Here is a 16,450-nt window from a genome sequence, read left to right on the forward strand (position 1 = left end):
TGTACGCCGCACACTCAGTCACCTCTCCGGACCGCCGCGCTCCTGTCGTCTGTTCTGTTCCGTTCCGTTCCGTTCCACCTGCGGCCCTACCGCGGTGGAGTTGCCTCCGCTGGAGAGGCCTTAAGCCCAGGCACTAATCGCGTCTCTCCCTGGCGGCTAAGCGGATTGGGCTCTGCCAACGCGCAGATTTACCACGCTGCCTGCTGGGGGGATGGGAGGAGCTACGCAGCTCCGAGGTCACCTGACCCCCTCCCGCGCAGCCCCAGGAAGTGGCGATGAGTGGCCGAGGGCCTAGACGCTGCCAACCCCAGAGACTGCGTGGCACAGCGCCCCCCATGCTGGGCAGGGATGAGGGTACAGGGTGCATGATCAAGGGGCAGAGTAGAGAGGTGCCAACACTAACACTGTTTTAACTAGCCAGCCTGGGCTCAACACTTTGAGATGTTAACAATAACAACAACGACAATAAGAATACAGTACGTTACCGTAATTTCCCTACTATTAGCTGCAGCTTATACATTGATTTTGCTAAATTTCTTCAGCTACAGTATGAGGTTAATACACAGGAGCGGTTGATATGGTATTAACATAATTCTGTTTTGTTAACTTGCATAAAACACTGTAATGCGGCTTATACACAATGTGGCTGATACACAGGAAATTACTGTACATTTATTTAACCCACAGAGACAAGAAATGCTGCTTTCTGAGTGGCTGGTAGGGTGGGTATTAACTCACTGCTGTGTGTTGTGGAGTTCTTTGCCTCCGCCTCGTCCATTAATTCTGTATATAGGACACCTCGGTGGACGTTATCCCTTACGTAGCGCTTTATCTAGATACCAAACGTGTTTCACAATGAAGGGGAGTAACATCACTTCAGTCACCCCCAGCAGTAGTGGCACTACAGTAGAGTTACAGGATAAATATAATGAGCGCAGCGCCGTCCAGATGATAAGATAAGTATGAGGATCATCTGTGGTTATGGTATGGGGGTTGGGTGGAGGGATTATGATACTGTATTGTGTGATGTGTGTTACAGAATGCTCTGATATATTCATACACATAAATCATTTCAGAGTATTCCTCTTAAAGACGACGACAAATGAGTCACACTACAAAACTATTCACAGGGATCTACAACAACTATATGTTGACATTTTTATGACTGGAGGAAACAAATTGGCCATTTTCTACCTCCTCCTGTTGGCTTTCATGGAGTGTGGAATGGGTACCATGGAAACGGTGGTGCTGAGAGCTGGAGGGGTGCTGGACAAATGTGGCGTCCATCTTGAGTGTGTCCACAAGCGGGAGCCTCACTGAGTTGACATCTGCTGCCGGAGAGCAGCCAGAAGCAGCACTGCAGGACACAGACCTCAATCAAGAGTGCAGTAATGCAGAGGCATACAGCTGGGTACGAACTACAACTCCCAAGCATCCTGTTTTCACCAGAGCTTTAATGAGAAATAGAATCAAGACTATTTGTGAATTCCTACAACTTAAGACAGAGAGAATTTTGGGAACATTTAGTCAGAGATATTCTAATAAGGACACACAGCACTCAAAGAATCTCCCATAAAAATGTATGGGGTTAGTCGTGGGATTAGTCGTAACACAAACGTGGCAGTCGTCCATTCCACACATATTCCACCCCTTCCGCCACCAAAAGATGACAGTAAATACATTGTGCCAATCATGTGATGTGTTGTGAATACACTGTACCAGAGCCATATAAAGAGAGAGTTGCGACAACCCGGGTACAGAAAATTAGGTTTGTGACGTGGTTCGTGTAACTTCAAGTAGTTCAAATAGTTCCCGGAAGCGATTTTGACTGTTCGTTAGAATCATAGAATAACCGTCTTTTACTGTCTGTTCGATCCTAACTTCCGGGAACTATTGTTGAGAAAATATGGAACATACAACAATGGAGTTGTCGCAACTCTCTCTTTATATGGCTCTGCACTGTACCAATCATGTGATGTGATCTCACAGCTTCAGTGAGGTTGGTGTCGTGAAGCCTTGGGCACACGCAGTTCTGCCCCAAATAGATGCCCGACAAGTGCCCAAAATATGTTGCAAAATGGCCGCCAAGTGGAGGGACTAGCCTACAAGGATTTTGATTCAGTCATTTGGGAATCTAAAACAATTTCACGTGTAAATCAGAGTTTCTTTAAGACTATACACATTAATAACCACAAGTCGTTCCTGCTTCATTGAGATGGCAGTGACCAGAGCCTCAGGTTGTCAGCGTTGCATAAAGTGCTGAAGTTTCCCTGCACGTGTTTTGAAGCCAGACAGCTCCAGCTGAGGGATGTCCCTCTCGTTGGTGAAGTCCGCGTGGGTGATGCGGCTGCTGGGGCTTCCCTTCGTACTCAGCCAGGTCTTCCTGCGGAGAAAGTCACAGGTTGCTCGATCATGGACTACATTACCCAGAGTTCAACGGGAGGATGTTCACAGGTACTACTGTACATTCTCACCAGTCATTTTGAATCAATCCTGTTTTCTTCAGCAGAGCGAGCACATGTCTAGTTTAGTAGTCCTACTGGGCGTTCTCAGTCTAAGAGGCCGCACGTGAGGACCAGATGAGTTCATATCTGCTGCTTGTGTGAGTAGTCAAACGGCACCATTGCAGGACACAGAACACACCGGGATATAGTCACACAGCTTTGCAAAAACCAAAACTCGTCGGCATGAACTTTACTAGACCTTTATTGACCCTTTAATGAGAAATGATTTTACAGTATGAAAACAGTGCATTCCATTGAATATCTACAAATTAAGAGTCACAGCTTTTCTGAGATGATGCAGCCTTTAGAGAGTATGAAACCAATTCACACAAAACATCAGACTTTTTTCATTAACTATACACATCAATTTAACCACATGTTTACTGATTAAATGAAACATTATTTCATAGGCTGTTGTTGTTGTCTCAGAAGCGTGTGCCAAAGCCAGACATCTCCAGGCTAGGGATGCTCTTCTCATTGGTGAAGACTGCACGGGTGATACGACTGCTCGGGCTTCCCTCTTTACTCAGCCAGACCTTCCTGTGGACACAAGTCACTTGAGTAGCCTGATCATGGACTACATTACCCAGAATTCAACATGAGAATGCTCAGGGATGCTACATTGGGTGCCTCTCAACATCTCTCAACATCTTTCCTCGATCCTCGAGGGGCGTTCCCACTGATCTATAACTAACACTGGATAGACTACTCCATTGTTTTCGCCCCATCATTCTTTATGTAGATCAGTGAGGATCGAGGCCCGAGGAGCAAGGGAGGACGTATAAAAGCCCAAATGAGAGGCACCCATTGAATCTCTCTCCACACAGGTCTGGTTTCATATTCAGTGTTTGGCTGCTTATGGTTCATAAGGGAGCATGTGATACAAAGATAATGAATGACTATTAAGAGCTGCGGGGAGCTTTCATTAGATTAAAAGTTTGATCCTGTTTGGAAAGCATAACTGTCATACAATTTCCTCACACGTAGCATCTGAGAACTGTTTCAGGTTATGTAACATGGTTCATGTTCTGTGATATATTCTGTGTGCTGACACAAAGGGTATATTGTATGACTCAACACTGTTTGCTTTCTTTCAAAATGCTGTGTTAATTTTGAGGGTTTCACCATTTACGACTTTTTACAGCTTTTCACTAAGCTGACCAGATATGCAAGCAAGGCATTACTGGCTAATTTGAAGCCATCAGACTTCGTTAAAGTGCTCAAATTGAGTAAAAGGCAAAGCACATAAAAGACCTGGGAACTCACATTCCAAATCCAAAATTAGTATACCTCAAATGAACCAGTTGCAAGGAATCCTGAGGTCCTGAAGTGGTTTCTCTCTTGAGAATTTAACTTTTCTTTTTCAACGGCCCATACTGTCCAAACAAGGCCTTCCAGATGGCCAGAATGAATGTTCGCTTTCTAAAGCAGATGGCTATCCTGCAGGGTTAGCATCAGTTCAAGTGGGTTTATTTTGGGTATAAACTATGTAAGAAAAAAAAAAAAAAAAACACATCAGGACTACAGAAGTCAACTACTTATATAATGCAAGATTAAATATTGTATAAAGAAAACAGCACAACACCAAACTATGCATAACCAAATAGTACATCAGTCTCATTAAATAATAATTGATAGTTACTAAATGATCAACAACTGCAATAGAAGTCTATATAATTGAATTAAGAGGCATTTTTGTCAGTTGTCATTCAAGCAAGCTGCCATCATCATCCCTATGATTGCCCTACCATCGCCTGCTGTGGTTCCCTGCCAGGATCCCTGGGTCACACATCCTAGTGACCCATTACCCTCCAAAATTACTAATGGATTACTGATGGACTATTTATTCCCTATACTGGACTGCTTGAACCTTCTGATACTACAAATGACTTTACTCTACTTAACTGACCCTAGGCAGTTTCCTTGCCCCTGTTGCTCATGGGCTCTCTTTGAAGGTTTGATGCTCTGTGAAGCGCCTTGAGACATGTGTAATGTTTTGGCGCTCTATAAATAAAATTGAATTGAATTGAATTGAGTTTCCTGTGGATTTGACACGATGTAAAACAACTGAGGGCTGTTCAGTCTTGCGTGTACTGTAGGCTTGTCCACACAGCAGGCTCCTGGAGAGAAGCTGAGTCAGTAAGGAGCAGCACGCTCCTCGTGTATACTGTGCCTCATGTGAGCACCTGTGCTATAATGTCCAGTGGTTAGAGAGGACAGTGGCCCTTTAGCGCCTGTGCTGGCATGTCCAGTGGTTAGAGAGGACAGTGCCCCTTTAGCGCCTGTGCTGGCATGTCCAGTGGTTAGAGAGGACAGTGGCCCTTTAACGCCTGTGCGGGCATGTCCAGTTGTTAGAGAGGACAGTGCCCCTTTAACGCCTGTGCTGGTGTAACCTGCGTTGTGTGGAACCACCGCGGTCCAGCCCTGCACATGCCCGGACTCGAACCTGCGAGACAGCAGCACCTCGGATCGGGAGTCGAGCGCGCTAACAATCCAGCTAAAAGCCCAGGCTACTAGCTTTCATGCCAGCAGCGCTCTTGAAGCGTCGGGGAGTGAGGCTTACTAACGTCCTACAGCATAGCTAACCAGCTAGCACCCATTACACTGGCATGTCCAGTGGTTAGGGAGGACAGTGGCCCTTTAACGCCTGTGCTGGCATGTCCAGTTGTTAGAGAGGACAGTGCCCCTTTTAACTCCTGCAGCTGGACTTCAGCTCCGCGGCGTGTTTGATATCAAACCCGTCACAGTCACCACGGGACAAACAGCTGGCAGCAGGGTGGCAGCGCACGGTAGCGCCAGGCAGTTGCCCACCGCACTGCTGCTGCTGCTGCTGCCACCCTGCTGCCTCCAGCCTGGTGGTGAGGGTGGTGGAGAGGGAGCGGTGGCAGTGGGGGCGGGGGGTTGGGGGGGGGTCAGGGGGGTCACGCTGGTCCTGCTCAGCAGCATGTAGGTCAGCGTGGCCCTGAGCCGACTCCTGGGCTCGTCCCTGTGAGCCTGTGTGCGCCGGGACGATTACGGCCGCGGCCGCCCGTAGATTAGCGCAACCTCAGAGGATCAGCTCTCTCCCGTCCGCTACTCTCACACACACACTCTCACACACACACACACACACTCTCACACACACACACACACACACACACACACACACACACACACACGTGGCTGGCCCTCCATACAGCAACTCAGGCCTGCTGGCAGTTCAGTAGTGCCATGGCAACACCAATAGCAACAGTGACATGATTGGCAGTGGCTGCAGGGGGGGGGGGGGGGGCGAGAGAGGGCGAGGCACCAGAGGATGAGGGGCAGTGCCCAGGGCAAGGTCTCCATCTACTGCCCACACACACACACACACATATACACATACACACTCACATACACACACACACACACACACACACACACACACAGGCACCAGAGGATGAGGGGCAGTGCCCAGGGCAAGGTCTCCATCTACTGCCCACCCGTCCACAGCATCGTCAGCGTGGCATCACCCAGCGTGGCATCACCCAGTGGGCACTGCCCAGGCCCAGCAACGCACGCGGCAGCTTTACTAGCAAGTGAGGAGCTTAAGTGATGGCAGTCCCACAGAACTGCACAGGCGTGTTAATCCCCTTTTTTTATTTCCATGTTGTAAATAAAGCTGTGGTCAGGAGCGGTGGTGGGAAGAATAAGCCCTGCGTCAACTGGAACATGACACATTTCATACAGCAGGAGAACACCATGCACTGGCAGGGGTGCTACTGTACTGTACTGTAGGTGCTCTCAGGCAGAGAACAACCTTTTACTGTATCTCCACTTTAGGATGAGAAATATTACGCATGCTTGGACTGGACCTTCTGAGAACGAATGTGTAACCGAGTTAGCCCAAATTAAGAGCACATGACTGCAAACTCATTAGATAAGCGCATGAGGAGAGAGACAGAGTGTGTGTGTGTGTGTGTGTGTGTGTGTATGTGAGCGCTATAGAGAGTGAGTGGGAGAATGTGTGTCTGTAATCTCCATATGAGCATATCCATTCAGTGGAGAGAAATGTGCTTGTGTGTCTCTGTACCCGTGCGTCAGAGTGTAATGAGTGTGAGTGTGTGTGTGTGTGTGAGTGTGTGTGTGCATGTTCATGAGTATGTGTTGGAACTGTGCAAAGTATTGACTTATCCAAGTTGTATGCACAAGTGTAAACACCCACACAATACCACCCACCTACTCTCCATCGTACAAGTGTGAACATTATCAAATGGTGTCTGTATATGTGTATGTGTGTGTGTGTGTATGTGTGTGTGTGTGTGTGTGTGTGTGTGAGTAAAGTGAGGGGGCAGAGGCCTGGCAACACCATCACTATGGCACCATTTGGAAGGAAAACAATAAGAATATTTTGTGTGAGTCTAAAAAAGAAAAAAAAAAAGAAAAAGAAAAACCAAAATCCTCCAAGTGCATGTCCAAACTGAGTCCCGCTCTCCACCCCTCCAGATTTGAGGGCAGATGCTCAGTGCCATCCATCAAAGCCGGCGGAGTTGAAATCACAGTGTGACAATCGCCCCATGCTGAGCATATCATGGACGGGCCGTCTCGGAGAGCTCGGGGAGACAGACAAAGCCCTCGGACAGGGCAGGCGTGCTCCACTGGCACCCCCAAACAATCAGTACAGCAGCATGACAGCTGCATGCACTGGGCATGCATAGAGCCAGTGCTGCCCAGTGGATAGATGATCTTGCTGCATTAACACACACACACACACACACACACACTTAGAACATGGCTAAGAGGGATTACAGACCAGATTCCAGGCCATCTGCGCCACAAAGACAGGAGCCCAGCACACACATACACATGCACACACATACACACATATACACACACACACACACATGTACATATACACATATATGCAAACACATACACACTTACACAAAAAACACACAAAAACACACACACACACACACACACACACACACATTTCCCTGAGACTCTTTCCCAATCTAGCCACTGGTACTCCCCCCTCTATCTGCCTCTCTCTCTCTTCCTCCTCCACCTCTCTCTCTTTGCCTTACTTCAAACTCTCCTCTCCTCCTCCCTTCCTCCTCCTCTCTCTCTCTCTCCTTTCCTCTCTTCCTACTCTACCTCTCTCTCTTTGCCTTACTTCAAATTCTCCTCCTCCCTTCCTCCTCTCTCTCTCTTTCTCCTCTCCTCCTCCCTTCCTTAATGCACCATTTATCACTCTGTGATGCTTTTACTCAGACATTAAATCTGTGGCCAGCCTGCTCACTCTCACTCTCACACACACACACACACACACACACATACATACACACACACACACACATGCGCATATAAACACACTTTCTGTTTTTCCCTCTCTCATTTTCTTTGCCTGTTGCCAGGCCTACATCCTTTAAACATCCTCTCCTCTACTCTCCGCTATTCCTCCAGCTCCTCCTCCTCCTCCTCCTCCTCTTCCTCCTGGAGCTGCTGTGGTGCCCGTGTGTGTGATGTGGGTCAGGGTGCTCCCGGGAGGGTGGCAGCGCTGCTAAAATAGAGTCGATGTGGGCAGCGGGTCGCCTCCCTCAGCGCACCAGCCAGCCAGCAAACCCAGAAAACTCACACGCCAGCCCGCCCGCCCTCCAAGAACGCACATCGCTTCTACTACCCAGAAAAACCCACACGCCAGCGTCGCTTGAACACTCCCATGCCAGCCCCTCTGAGGGCCAACACGGTCCCTGCTGCCTAGAAATGCACACGCCTCTGCAGGCTTCTCAGAGAGAGAAATAGAGAGAGGGAGAGAGAGAGGGACAGAGAGAGATAGTGAGAGAAATAGAGAGGAAAAGAGACAGTTACAGAGAGAGAGAGAGGGAGAGAGACAGCGAGAGGGAGAGAAAGAGAGAAGGACAGAGAGAGAGGGAGAGAGAGAGAGAGAGGGAGACACCATTCTTAGAAATCATGCACTTGTCTGTGGCATATGGAGACCACCTGCTCACGGTCTTCCCTTCTCCATCATAACCACTGACCTCTTGGGCTCACCAGTGAAGGGAAATGACCTCTGTGTGTACCTTGTGAAGCTGTCTCTGTTCTCCATCCCTTCATTAGATACACTATTGGGATCTCTGTGTGTACCTTGTGCAGCTGTCTCTGTTCTACATCCCTTCATTAGATACAGTATTGGAATCAAATACTGTATGTTCATCTTGTTTATCTTATCTAAATGGGCAGAGTGGCTTTGTTTTTAGTGGATTCAGCTCAATCTAATGCAGACTGACTACAAAATAGCACTCTGCAAACTCTCCACAGCCATCTGTGCCAATGACCTGGGATTAATGATTCTACTCCTACATTAAGTGTATGCAAAGGTATGCAAAGTGTCTCATCGGCCACCAGATACACTCTACTGTGCACGCACTGTTAGAATATCCACAATAAAGTACCGCTTACGTAGATGGTGGAGCGGCTAGCAGGCACACTGTAAATGACAGTGCAACCTAGAAAGTCATAGGACTATCGTAAGCTAATCCTACACAGCACAACTTTGTAAACAAATAGTCATATACAAATGAGAAGGTCATCACTACCATTCAATGAGTGACCCTAATCAGGAAGGGTTCTATTTGGCCAGAAATGCACAGAGGAAGATACTGTAGCTGATCCGAAACACTTGATGCCAGATCTGGACCTTGCCCATGGAAAATGACCGTGTACTTTATGGTGTCCTTGTTGGCTTTCAATATCATCATCAGCACCGTGATGGCCATGTCTGGTCACTCTGCCTGGAAGAAGGTCTTCGCTCTAGGAGAGGCAGTAAATCATATCCTGAACAGTTTCATGAGCAGGGCCCCTTCATATAGCTCCTCTTGAGTCCAGAGCATTATAGTCCCCATGCTAATCATATCCTGAACAGTTTCATGAGCAGAGCTCCTTCATATAGCTCCTCTTGAGTCCAGATCATTATAGTTCCCATGCTAATCAGCAAAGCCAAAACAAACCCTCATGTGCACTTCATTTGGGAGTTGTGGAATCTGGCAACAGCAAGTACAACACATCGCAACCCAAAATGAACACAGTCCTATTTAAACAGCCATCTGGTTTGTGGCACAGAAAGTTATTGACTTTTAATATCCCATAAATCATCTGTACACAAGCAAATAAGCTACAGTCAAACACTTGAAATAGCAGTCACTGATATCACGCACACTTTTAACATTATTTGACAATTAATTACAATGAGACCCGTTTTGCATTGCGACTGTAGCACATTAGAATCCACAAGAACACAAATTTGGTCTCAGTAAAACCTGTGGTGTAGGAGTGTAAACGGTCAGGGTTCATTTAAAACTGTCAACACATCTTAGCCATGCAAATGAGGCCCTTCCCGCCCTGTTTTGCATGCGCTTGCTGGCTTATCTCCTTGTGGCGTACAGTAGCAAAACAACCGTTTGACCTCCAGGCACACGTATCCGCCGTCAGAGCGACCTGCAGACACACTCTCAGCATCATCACACCCACTAGTGCCTGTGCGTAGCCTGCTTACTTATTTTGGAATAGATACTTAGCTCCCTCTCTCTCTCTCTCTCTCTCTCTCTCTCTTTCGCTCTGTCTCTCTCTGACTGTCGTCCGATGGTGCCTCCAGGACATCCAATCAAAATGCAGCAGTTCTGATGTCATCCGATGCAGTCGCCCCCACGCCAATGACCTCATCACATCTGTGGGTGAGATGTAGCCTACCCAGGGGACGTGGGCGAGAGCACACACACACACACACACACACACACACACACACACACACACACACACACACACACACACACACACACACACACACACCCTCTCATAATAGATCACGCAGCAGAGGCGCTCTCAGCTGAAACACACTCTCCGGGGTGAACGCGAGCCCTTTTGGCATCGCTGAGAGCCGCCTGATGCATTGGCCAGAGAAATGTGCAATACAACTCACTCCTCAGACAGGGGAGACTCAGAGGATGATTCAACATCCGCGGCAGGAGCCCTGAGACGCCAGACAGTAACCCTCACAGTCTAGAGGCAGCACGACCAGAAGTACTAAGACTCACCAGCAATCTCTCAATAAGGCGAAAAGAGCAATGACATCTTTCTCCCCCAGGGATTTGCCTCCCCTTGAAACTTCTGCAAGAAGGTGCAAAGAAATGCATCAAGTAGATGAGTGTAGATGAAATAATACTGGATCTGTCTGGTGTAAACTGGTATGAAATCAGTGGGGTGGAGGGGGGAGTACATCATCCTTTTATTAGGATGTACATTATCCTTTTATTGTACACAGCATGGAGGTATTATGGGACATGAGACAGGGCTGTGGAGATGTACAGCTATCACAGAGGATGGTAAAGACTGCCACCTGCTGATCTAAAGTGGAAATCACACCCTCCAATGTGTGATTACCCTTTCAGTGATGATGATCACTGTAGCCTACATAGTAAGTAATACAGAACTAAGGCAAGAATAGAGAAAAAAAACGCAATAATCAATTTAAGGTGTAAAGTGTGTTAGGGTGTGAAGTGTAATCAGCTCATCTGCATATACAACTTAAGCTAAAAAGTTAAAACTGTTTTCACATCTCAACCATGCTTATATACAGTAGTTTATCCAGTGGCTAAGGAGCAGTGGTGTAGTCTATGTGGTGCACAGGACTACGCAGTATACCATATCATATCCTTTGGGGCTGATCACAGTATACCCACTACAGCTAACTAGACTACACCACTGCTCAGGAGGTGGGGGAGTCTTTTAGCAACCGGATTTAGCCCCTCTCCTCCTGACCCTGTCGAGGTGTCCTTGAGCAAGACACTTAACCCCAGTCTTCCTCATAAGTTGCCACCTTGCATGGCAGTGTGTCATCCATCGGTGTGTGTGTGAACGCGTGGGTGTGTGCAAGGTGCTCGGAGGAGTTGAAAAAAGCGCTATTTCAATGCACTGCATTTATCATTCCTATTATGGGGCGGAGGTGGCTCAGGAAGTACAGGAGTTGTTCAGTAACTGGAAGACACGTCTTCTCCAAGGCACGGAACACCAAACCCTGGTTAGCACCTGTACATAGCAGCCTCCACCATCGGCGTGTGAAAGTGTGTGTGCTTTTACTCTGTATACACTGCTCGGAGGAGTAGAATAATGCTATATGAATGCAGTCCATTTATCATCTACCACAATTACAGAAGATGCACTCAAAAACAAATGTGTTGTCCCTATCTGGACACAGAGATGTGTTAAAAAATACAAGCCTGTGTTGTTTTCAACACATTTGTTTTAAGAGTCACCATTTACCAGTTACAGGAGGTGCACACTTAAAATGTATCGTTTTAAGAGTGCACCATTCACCAGTCAGAGACAGTGTTGCCAGATTGGGCGGGTGCCCACCCAATTGGGCTTCTTTTGACTTCATGGGGTGGGGGAAGATAAGCTTTAGCCAATTTTTAGTTCAGTGGTTCTCTATGACAAAGTCGTTTTTGGGGGCGTTTTTTTTTTGCTGAAGATGGCGGGTTTTTGAACGTGATTAGGCGGAAATCACTCAACCCTATCTGGCAACACTGGTCAGAGAAGGTGGGAGGACTCACATCTCTGTGACCTTGTCTCTTGGGCCCTGCACCTGCCCCACCACCGTCCCCTTATTGGTGTTCTTCACCCAGCCCACACAGCCCAGGCTCAGCCCCTCCTTCTCTGTGTACTGAACACACACACACACACACACACACACACACAGAGAGAGAGAGAGAGAGAGAGAGAGACTTACAGTACAGTACTTACAGTACCTTACAGAGAGTTACACTATGATATACACTTGTATGACTGCTTTGGCAACATGAATATCTTATTTGTCATGCCAATAAAGCACCTTTAAATTGAATTGAATTGAAAATTGAGAGAGAGAGAGAGAGAGAGAGAGAACTATGAAGAAATCTACCACATTTGAGTCCGATATTATTGAAAATGCTCATCAACTGTGTGGTACAACAGTAAGTAACTTACCATTCGGAAACAGACACCTAATGAAAAACAAAACATTTTAGCCGGTGGTCATCAAATGCAAAAAAACCCCATACAATTCCTGTACATACAATTCATTTTGTGCTTATATCAGAAATAATTATGATAATGAACAATAAGATACTCTTTGAAATCCAACAACTTGTGGAATAATGCAAGACAGCATGCATACAAAACAACTACAAATCACCAAGCCAGTGCAGGTGTCCTACTCATTTGCTTCAGTTTTATGCAATTTTGGAGGAGTTACACCGCACTCACATAAGAAGGTGCCAGACAAACAAAAACAAAGAATCTTCCAAATAAATTGTCTGCACACTTCAGTCCTTATTGCAATTTTAATAGGCTGCCTAGCTTTCGGTTTTATGCAGACAGGACATATGAATATATATGCATGTTTACACATTGATGTGAGATCATTTCTTCATGTTCAAATGGGGCTACGGTATCTCATGAGCTATCTGCAGCAAGAGTCACAGTTACAGTCACTAAGCTGCATGCTTTTTGGAAGACTAAATTTAGAGGCACTGCAAAAACGGCGGCCATTTTCAAATCACAAACTGTAGCCTACACACGTACGTCCACAAGTGCTGCTGTTCCCAAGCTTCCCCACATCCTACCTTGCACATGTCCATGGATCTCAAAATCTACGGAGCACAGGTCGGAGGACATTGTTCCCAGCGACGCAGCGTGTGCAGGCGCCAAGAGACGTGTGTATCCAGTTACAGCTGCCACTGGACGAGCTGCAAGCTATTTTTAAAGACAGACACACACGCAGTCAAGAAACCAACGATCCACGCTGGCAACCTGCACAAGCTGCATGATACAGCAACTTCTTCATTTCACAATGATTATGTGCTAGAGGTTTTCTAGAACAGATTTAGTTGCCATGGGTTCAGAAACAGCTCCACTGGCTGCTGCTCAGTGGTACTAGGTGAGACACGTCTGCAGTCTGTGATTTCTGTTTCTGTAAAAAAAAAAAGACTTGGCAACAAAGGCATAAAACACTTAAGATTAAGAGAGGAAAATGGGCCATACCTTTGAGCATTTCTGGAGGACCACGTGGAAATGCAGCATGATTGAGGGTTTGTCAAATGAGCAACTGTGACAGCAAACGCCTCTGAGGCTCAACCCCTGGTCATTATCCTGTGTATGACTGCAAGACCGTAACCCGACACCGTTGGAATCATTAGACAGACACCATCTATAACTAAACATTAATCTGAAGACAGATCCACAAACCCACCGCTTCTCTCTTGCTTTTAATTAGGGTCTCCCTCTTTTAAGTGCCTGTGCGCAATGTGCAATGTTTACCTTTAATTGTCTCTATCCTTTTATTTATCTTTAAAAAATGTCTAACTCCTACAGTCATTGGCTGGGTTTCTCAGATTCGTTAAGAAGCTCTTAAGTGCTAAGAACTTCTAGGAGCGTTCTTAGAGTGCTCCTAAGAAGTTCTTATCACTTAAGAGCTTCTTAACGAATCTGGGAAACCGGGCCATTGTCTGTACACAGTAGCCCTGTTCTTTTTTCTTGTTTTGTTTTTTGTGCCTTAAGGTCTTTTATTTTTTGCTCTTTGCACTTGCGTTATGCACTTTACTGTGAAGCCCTTTGGTGTGGCTCAGCCGTTTGTAAACGCATAGAAAGAATACTGGAGTCCAATTATGTTTCAGTAACAGTGTACTGTAGGATAATCTATATTCAGTCATCTAGCCCCCAGAGGCTTGGAAATAATAGTTGTTTTGGTATGCTGACCAGCTGAGAACTGCAAACTCATAGCAACACAATGTAATTCTTTCCATTTAATATAACAGTTTCAAACTGATTTTGTTGTTACACTGATTTACAGGACTTAGAATGGAGTCTCCGATATGCCCCCATGTAACATTGACGTGGGTAGAGGCATGGCTCTTTCTGTTGGTAGGAAACTAATTGGCTATTCCTTAGCTACCCCTAGCGAAATAGACAAAAAGAGGAACTCCTTTGTTATGCTACTTCTACCCAACATTCTACCCGATAATTCTGTAGACAGTTGTACAAATAGACATCTGAGGCTCCTTTAAAATGTGAAATAACTGCACTTCACTATATGTCCACTAGGGAGTGTAAAGGCTTTTGAAGCAGGCATCCTTCATTGCTAGAAAGCTTTCATACTCCAGCTTTCATTCATTCATTCATCCACTCATTCATATATTCATGCAGCCATTGTTATGGTTTGTATGTAACCATTACAGCATCAATGTAGTGACTCATACATTAGCATACGCTATCTACTTTAAGCGATGATCAGTATGAAGTGTGCATGTTTGTTGTGCTGCTGGAACAATTACATAGCACCCCATATGACACAGCGAAAAAAATAGAATTATGACGTGCATGTGTACACTTTCAATAAGGCATTGCAGGTCAAAATGCAAGTGATGAAAAGAAATATACCACATTTATTTGTTTATTTGTTTATTTATTTATTTATTTTTTTAAAAAACAAGACAAAACTGAAAAACGGCGGCCATTGAACAAAAAGCCTATGACTCAGTGTAATTGTGTACTAAAGACCGAGCTGCTGTACAGTAGCTGTTCCCCCACACCCCTCTCTCTTCCTCTTTTCTCCTCCCATCACTCTCTCCTCCTCTCCTCTCCTGCCCCCCTTTCTCCTCTTCTCCCCCTTCTCTCTCCTCCTCTCCCGCCACTCTCCTCTTCTCTCCTGCCCCCCTCTCTCCTGCCCCTCTCTCTCCTCCATCTGCTCTGTGTTTTCTGCTGTGTCATGTGGCATTTGAGGGTTGTGAGTTGTGAGCCTGAGGTCAGCAGGAGGAGACTAGTGAGGTCAGCAGGAGGAGACTAGTGAGGTCAGCAGGAGACTAGTGAGGTCAGCAGGAGGAGACTAGTGAGGTCAGGCCTGCAGGAGGAGACTAGTGAGGTCAGCAGGAGACTAGTGAGGTCAGCAGGAGGAGACTAGTGAGGTCAGCAGGAGGAGACTAGTGAGGTCAGCAGGAGACTAGTGAGGTCAGCAGGAGGAGACTAGTGAGGTCAGGAGGAGACTAGTGAGGTCAGGAGGAGACTAGTGAGGTCAGCAGGAGGAGACTAGTGAGGTCAGGAGGAGACTAGTGAGGTCAGGAGGAGACTAGTGAGGTCAGCAGGAGGAGACTAGTGAGGTCAGCAGGAGGAGACTAGTGAGGTCAGCAGGAGACTAGTGAGGTCAGGAGGAGACTAGTGAGGTCAGGCCTGCAGGAGGAGACTAGTGAGGTCAGCAGGAGGAGACTAGTGAGGTCAGGACTGCAGGAGGAGACTAGTGAGGTCTGCAGGAGACTAGTGAGGTCAGGAGGAGACTAGTGAGGTCAGGAGGAGGAGACTAGTGAGGTCAGCAGGAGGAGACTAGTGAGGTCAGCAGGAGGAGACTAGTGAGGTCAGGACTGCAGGAGGGGACTAGTGAGGTCAGCAGGAGGAGACTAGTGAGGTCAGCAGGAGGAGACTAGTGAGGTCAGGAGGAGACTAGTGAGGTCAGGAGGAGACTAGTGAGGTCAGCAGGAGGAGACTAGTGAGGTCAGCAGGAGGAGACTAGTGAGGTCAGGAGGAGACTAGTGAGGTCAGCAGGAGGAGACTAGTGAGGTCAGCAGGAGGAGACTAGTGAGGTCAGGCCTGCAGGAGGAGACTAGTGAGGTCAGCAGGAGGAGACTAGTGAGGTCAGGAGGAGACTAGTGAGGTCAGGAGGAGACTAGTGAGGTCAGCAGGAGGAGACTAGTGAGGTCAGCAGGAGGAGACTAGTGAGGTCAGGCCTGCAGGAGGAGACTAGTGAGGTCAGGCCTGCAGGAGGAGACTAGTGAGGTCAGGCCTGCAGGAGGAGACTAGTGAGGTCAGGAGGAGGAGACTAGTGAGGTCAGCAGGAGGAGACTAGTGAGGTCAGGAGGAGACTAGTGAGGTCAGGCCTGCAGGAGGAGACTAGTGAGGTCTGCAGG

The 16,450-nt window shown here is 47.0% G+C and overlaps 1 protein-coding gene across 2 annotated transcripts; it reads right to left on the reverse strand.

Moving 5' to 3' along the window:
- Positions 1-1,451: 1,451 nt before the first annotated feature.
- LOC134064171 (acylphosphatase-2-like) lies at positions 1,452-13,261 on the reverse strand. 2 transcript variants are annotated; one of them, XM_062519993.1, is made up of 4 exons: positions 13,121-13,261; positions 12,483-12,499; positions 12,071-12,180; positions 1,452-2,383 (listed from the first exon to the last, which is right to left on the reverse strand). In XM_062519993.1, exons 1-4 carry the CDS (start codon positions 13,170-13,172, stop codon positions 2,242-2,244), a joined length of 321 nt encoding a protein of 106 aa, XP_062375977.1. In that variant the 5' UTR covers positions 13,173-13,261; the 3' UTR covers positions 1,452-2,241. The 2 variants fall into 2 exon arrangements, with proteins under 2 accessions (XP_062375977.1, XP_062375978.1); XM_062519994.1 differs by lacking the exon at positions 1,452-2,383 and adding an exon at positions 2,909-3,044.
- Between the last annotated feature and the right edge of the window lie 3,189 nt (positions 13,262-16,450).

The sequence above is a fragment of the Sardina pilchardus genome, chromosome 18, assembly GCF_963854185.1.
Source record: "Sardina pilchardus chromosome 18, fSarPil1.1, whole genome shotgun sequence".
NCBI classification, from domain to species: domain Eukaryota; kingdom Metazoa; phylum Chordata; class Actinopteri; order Clupeiformes; family Clupeidae; genus Sardina; species Sardina pilchardus.

Excerpts from the sequence above, each read along its gene's own strand:
- LOC134064171 (XM_062519993.1), bottom strand. The coding sequence starts at position 13,172 with ATGTCCTCCGACCTGTGCTCCGTAGATTTTGAGATCCATGGACATGTG. Across the intron at positions 2,384-12,070 it reads AGAGACAAGGTCACAGAGAT|GAAGACCTGGCTGAGTACGA; the intron begins GTGAGTCCTCCC and ends CTTTCTCCGCAG.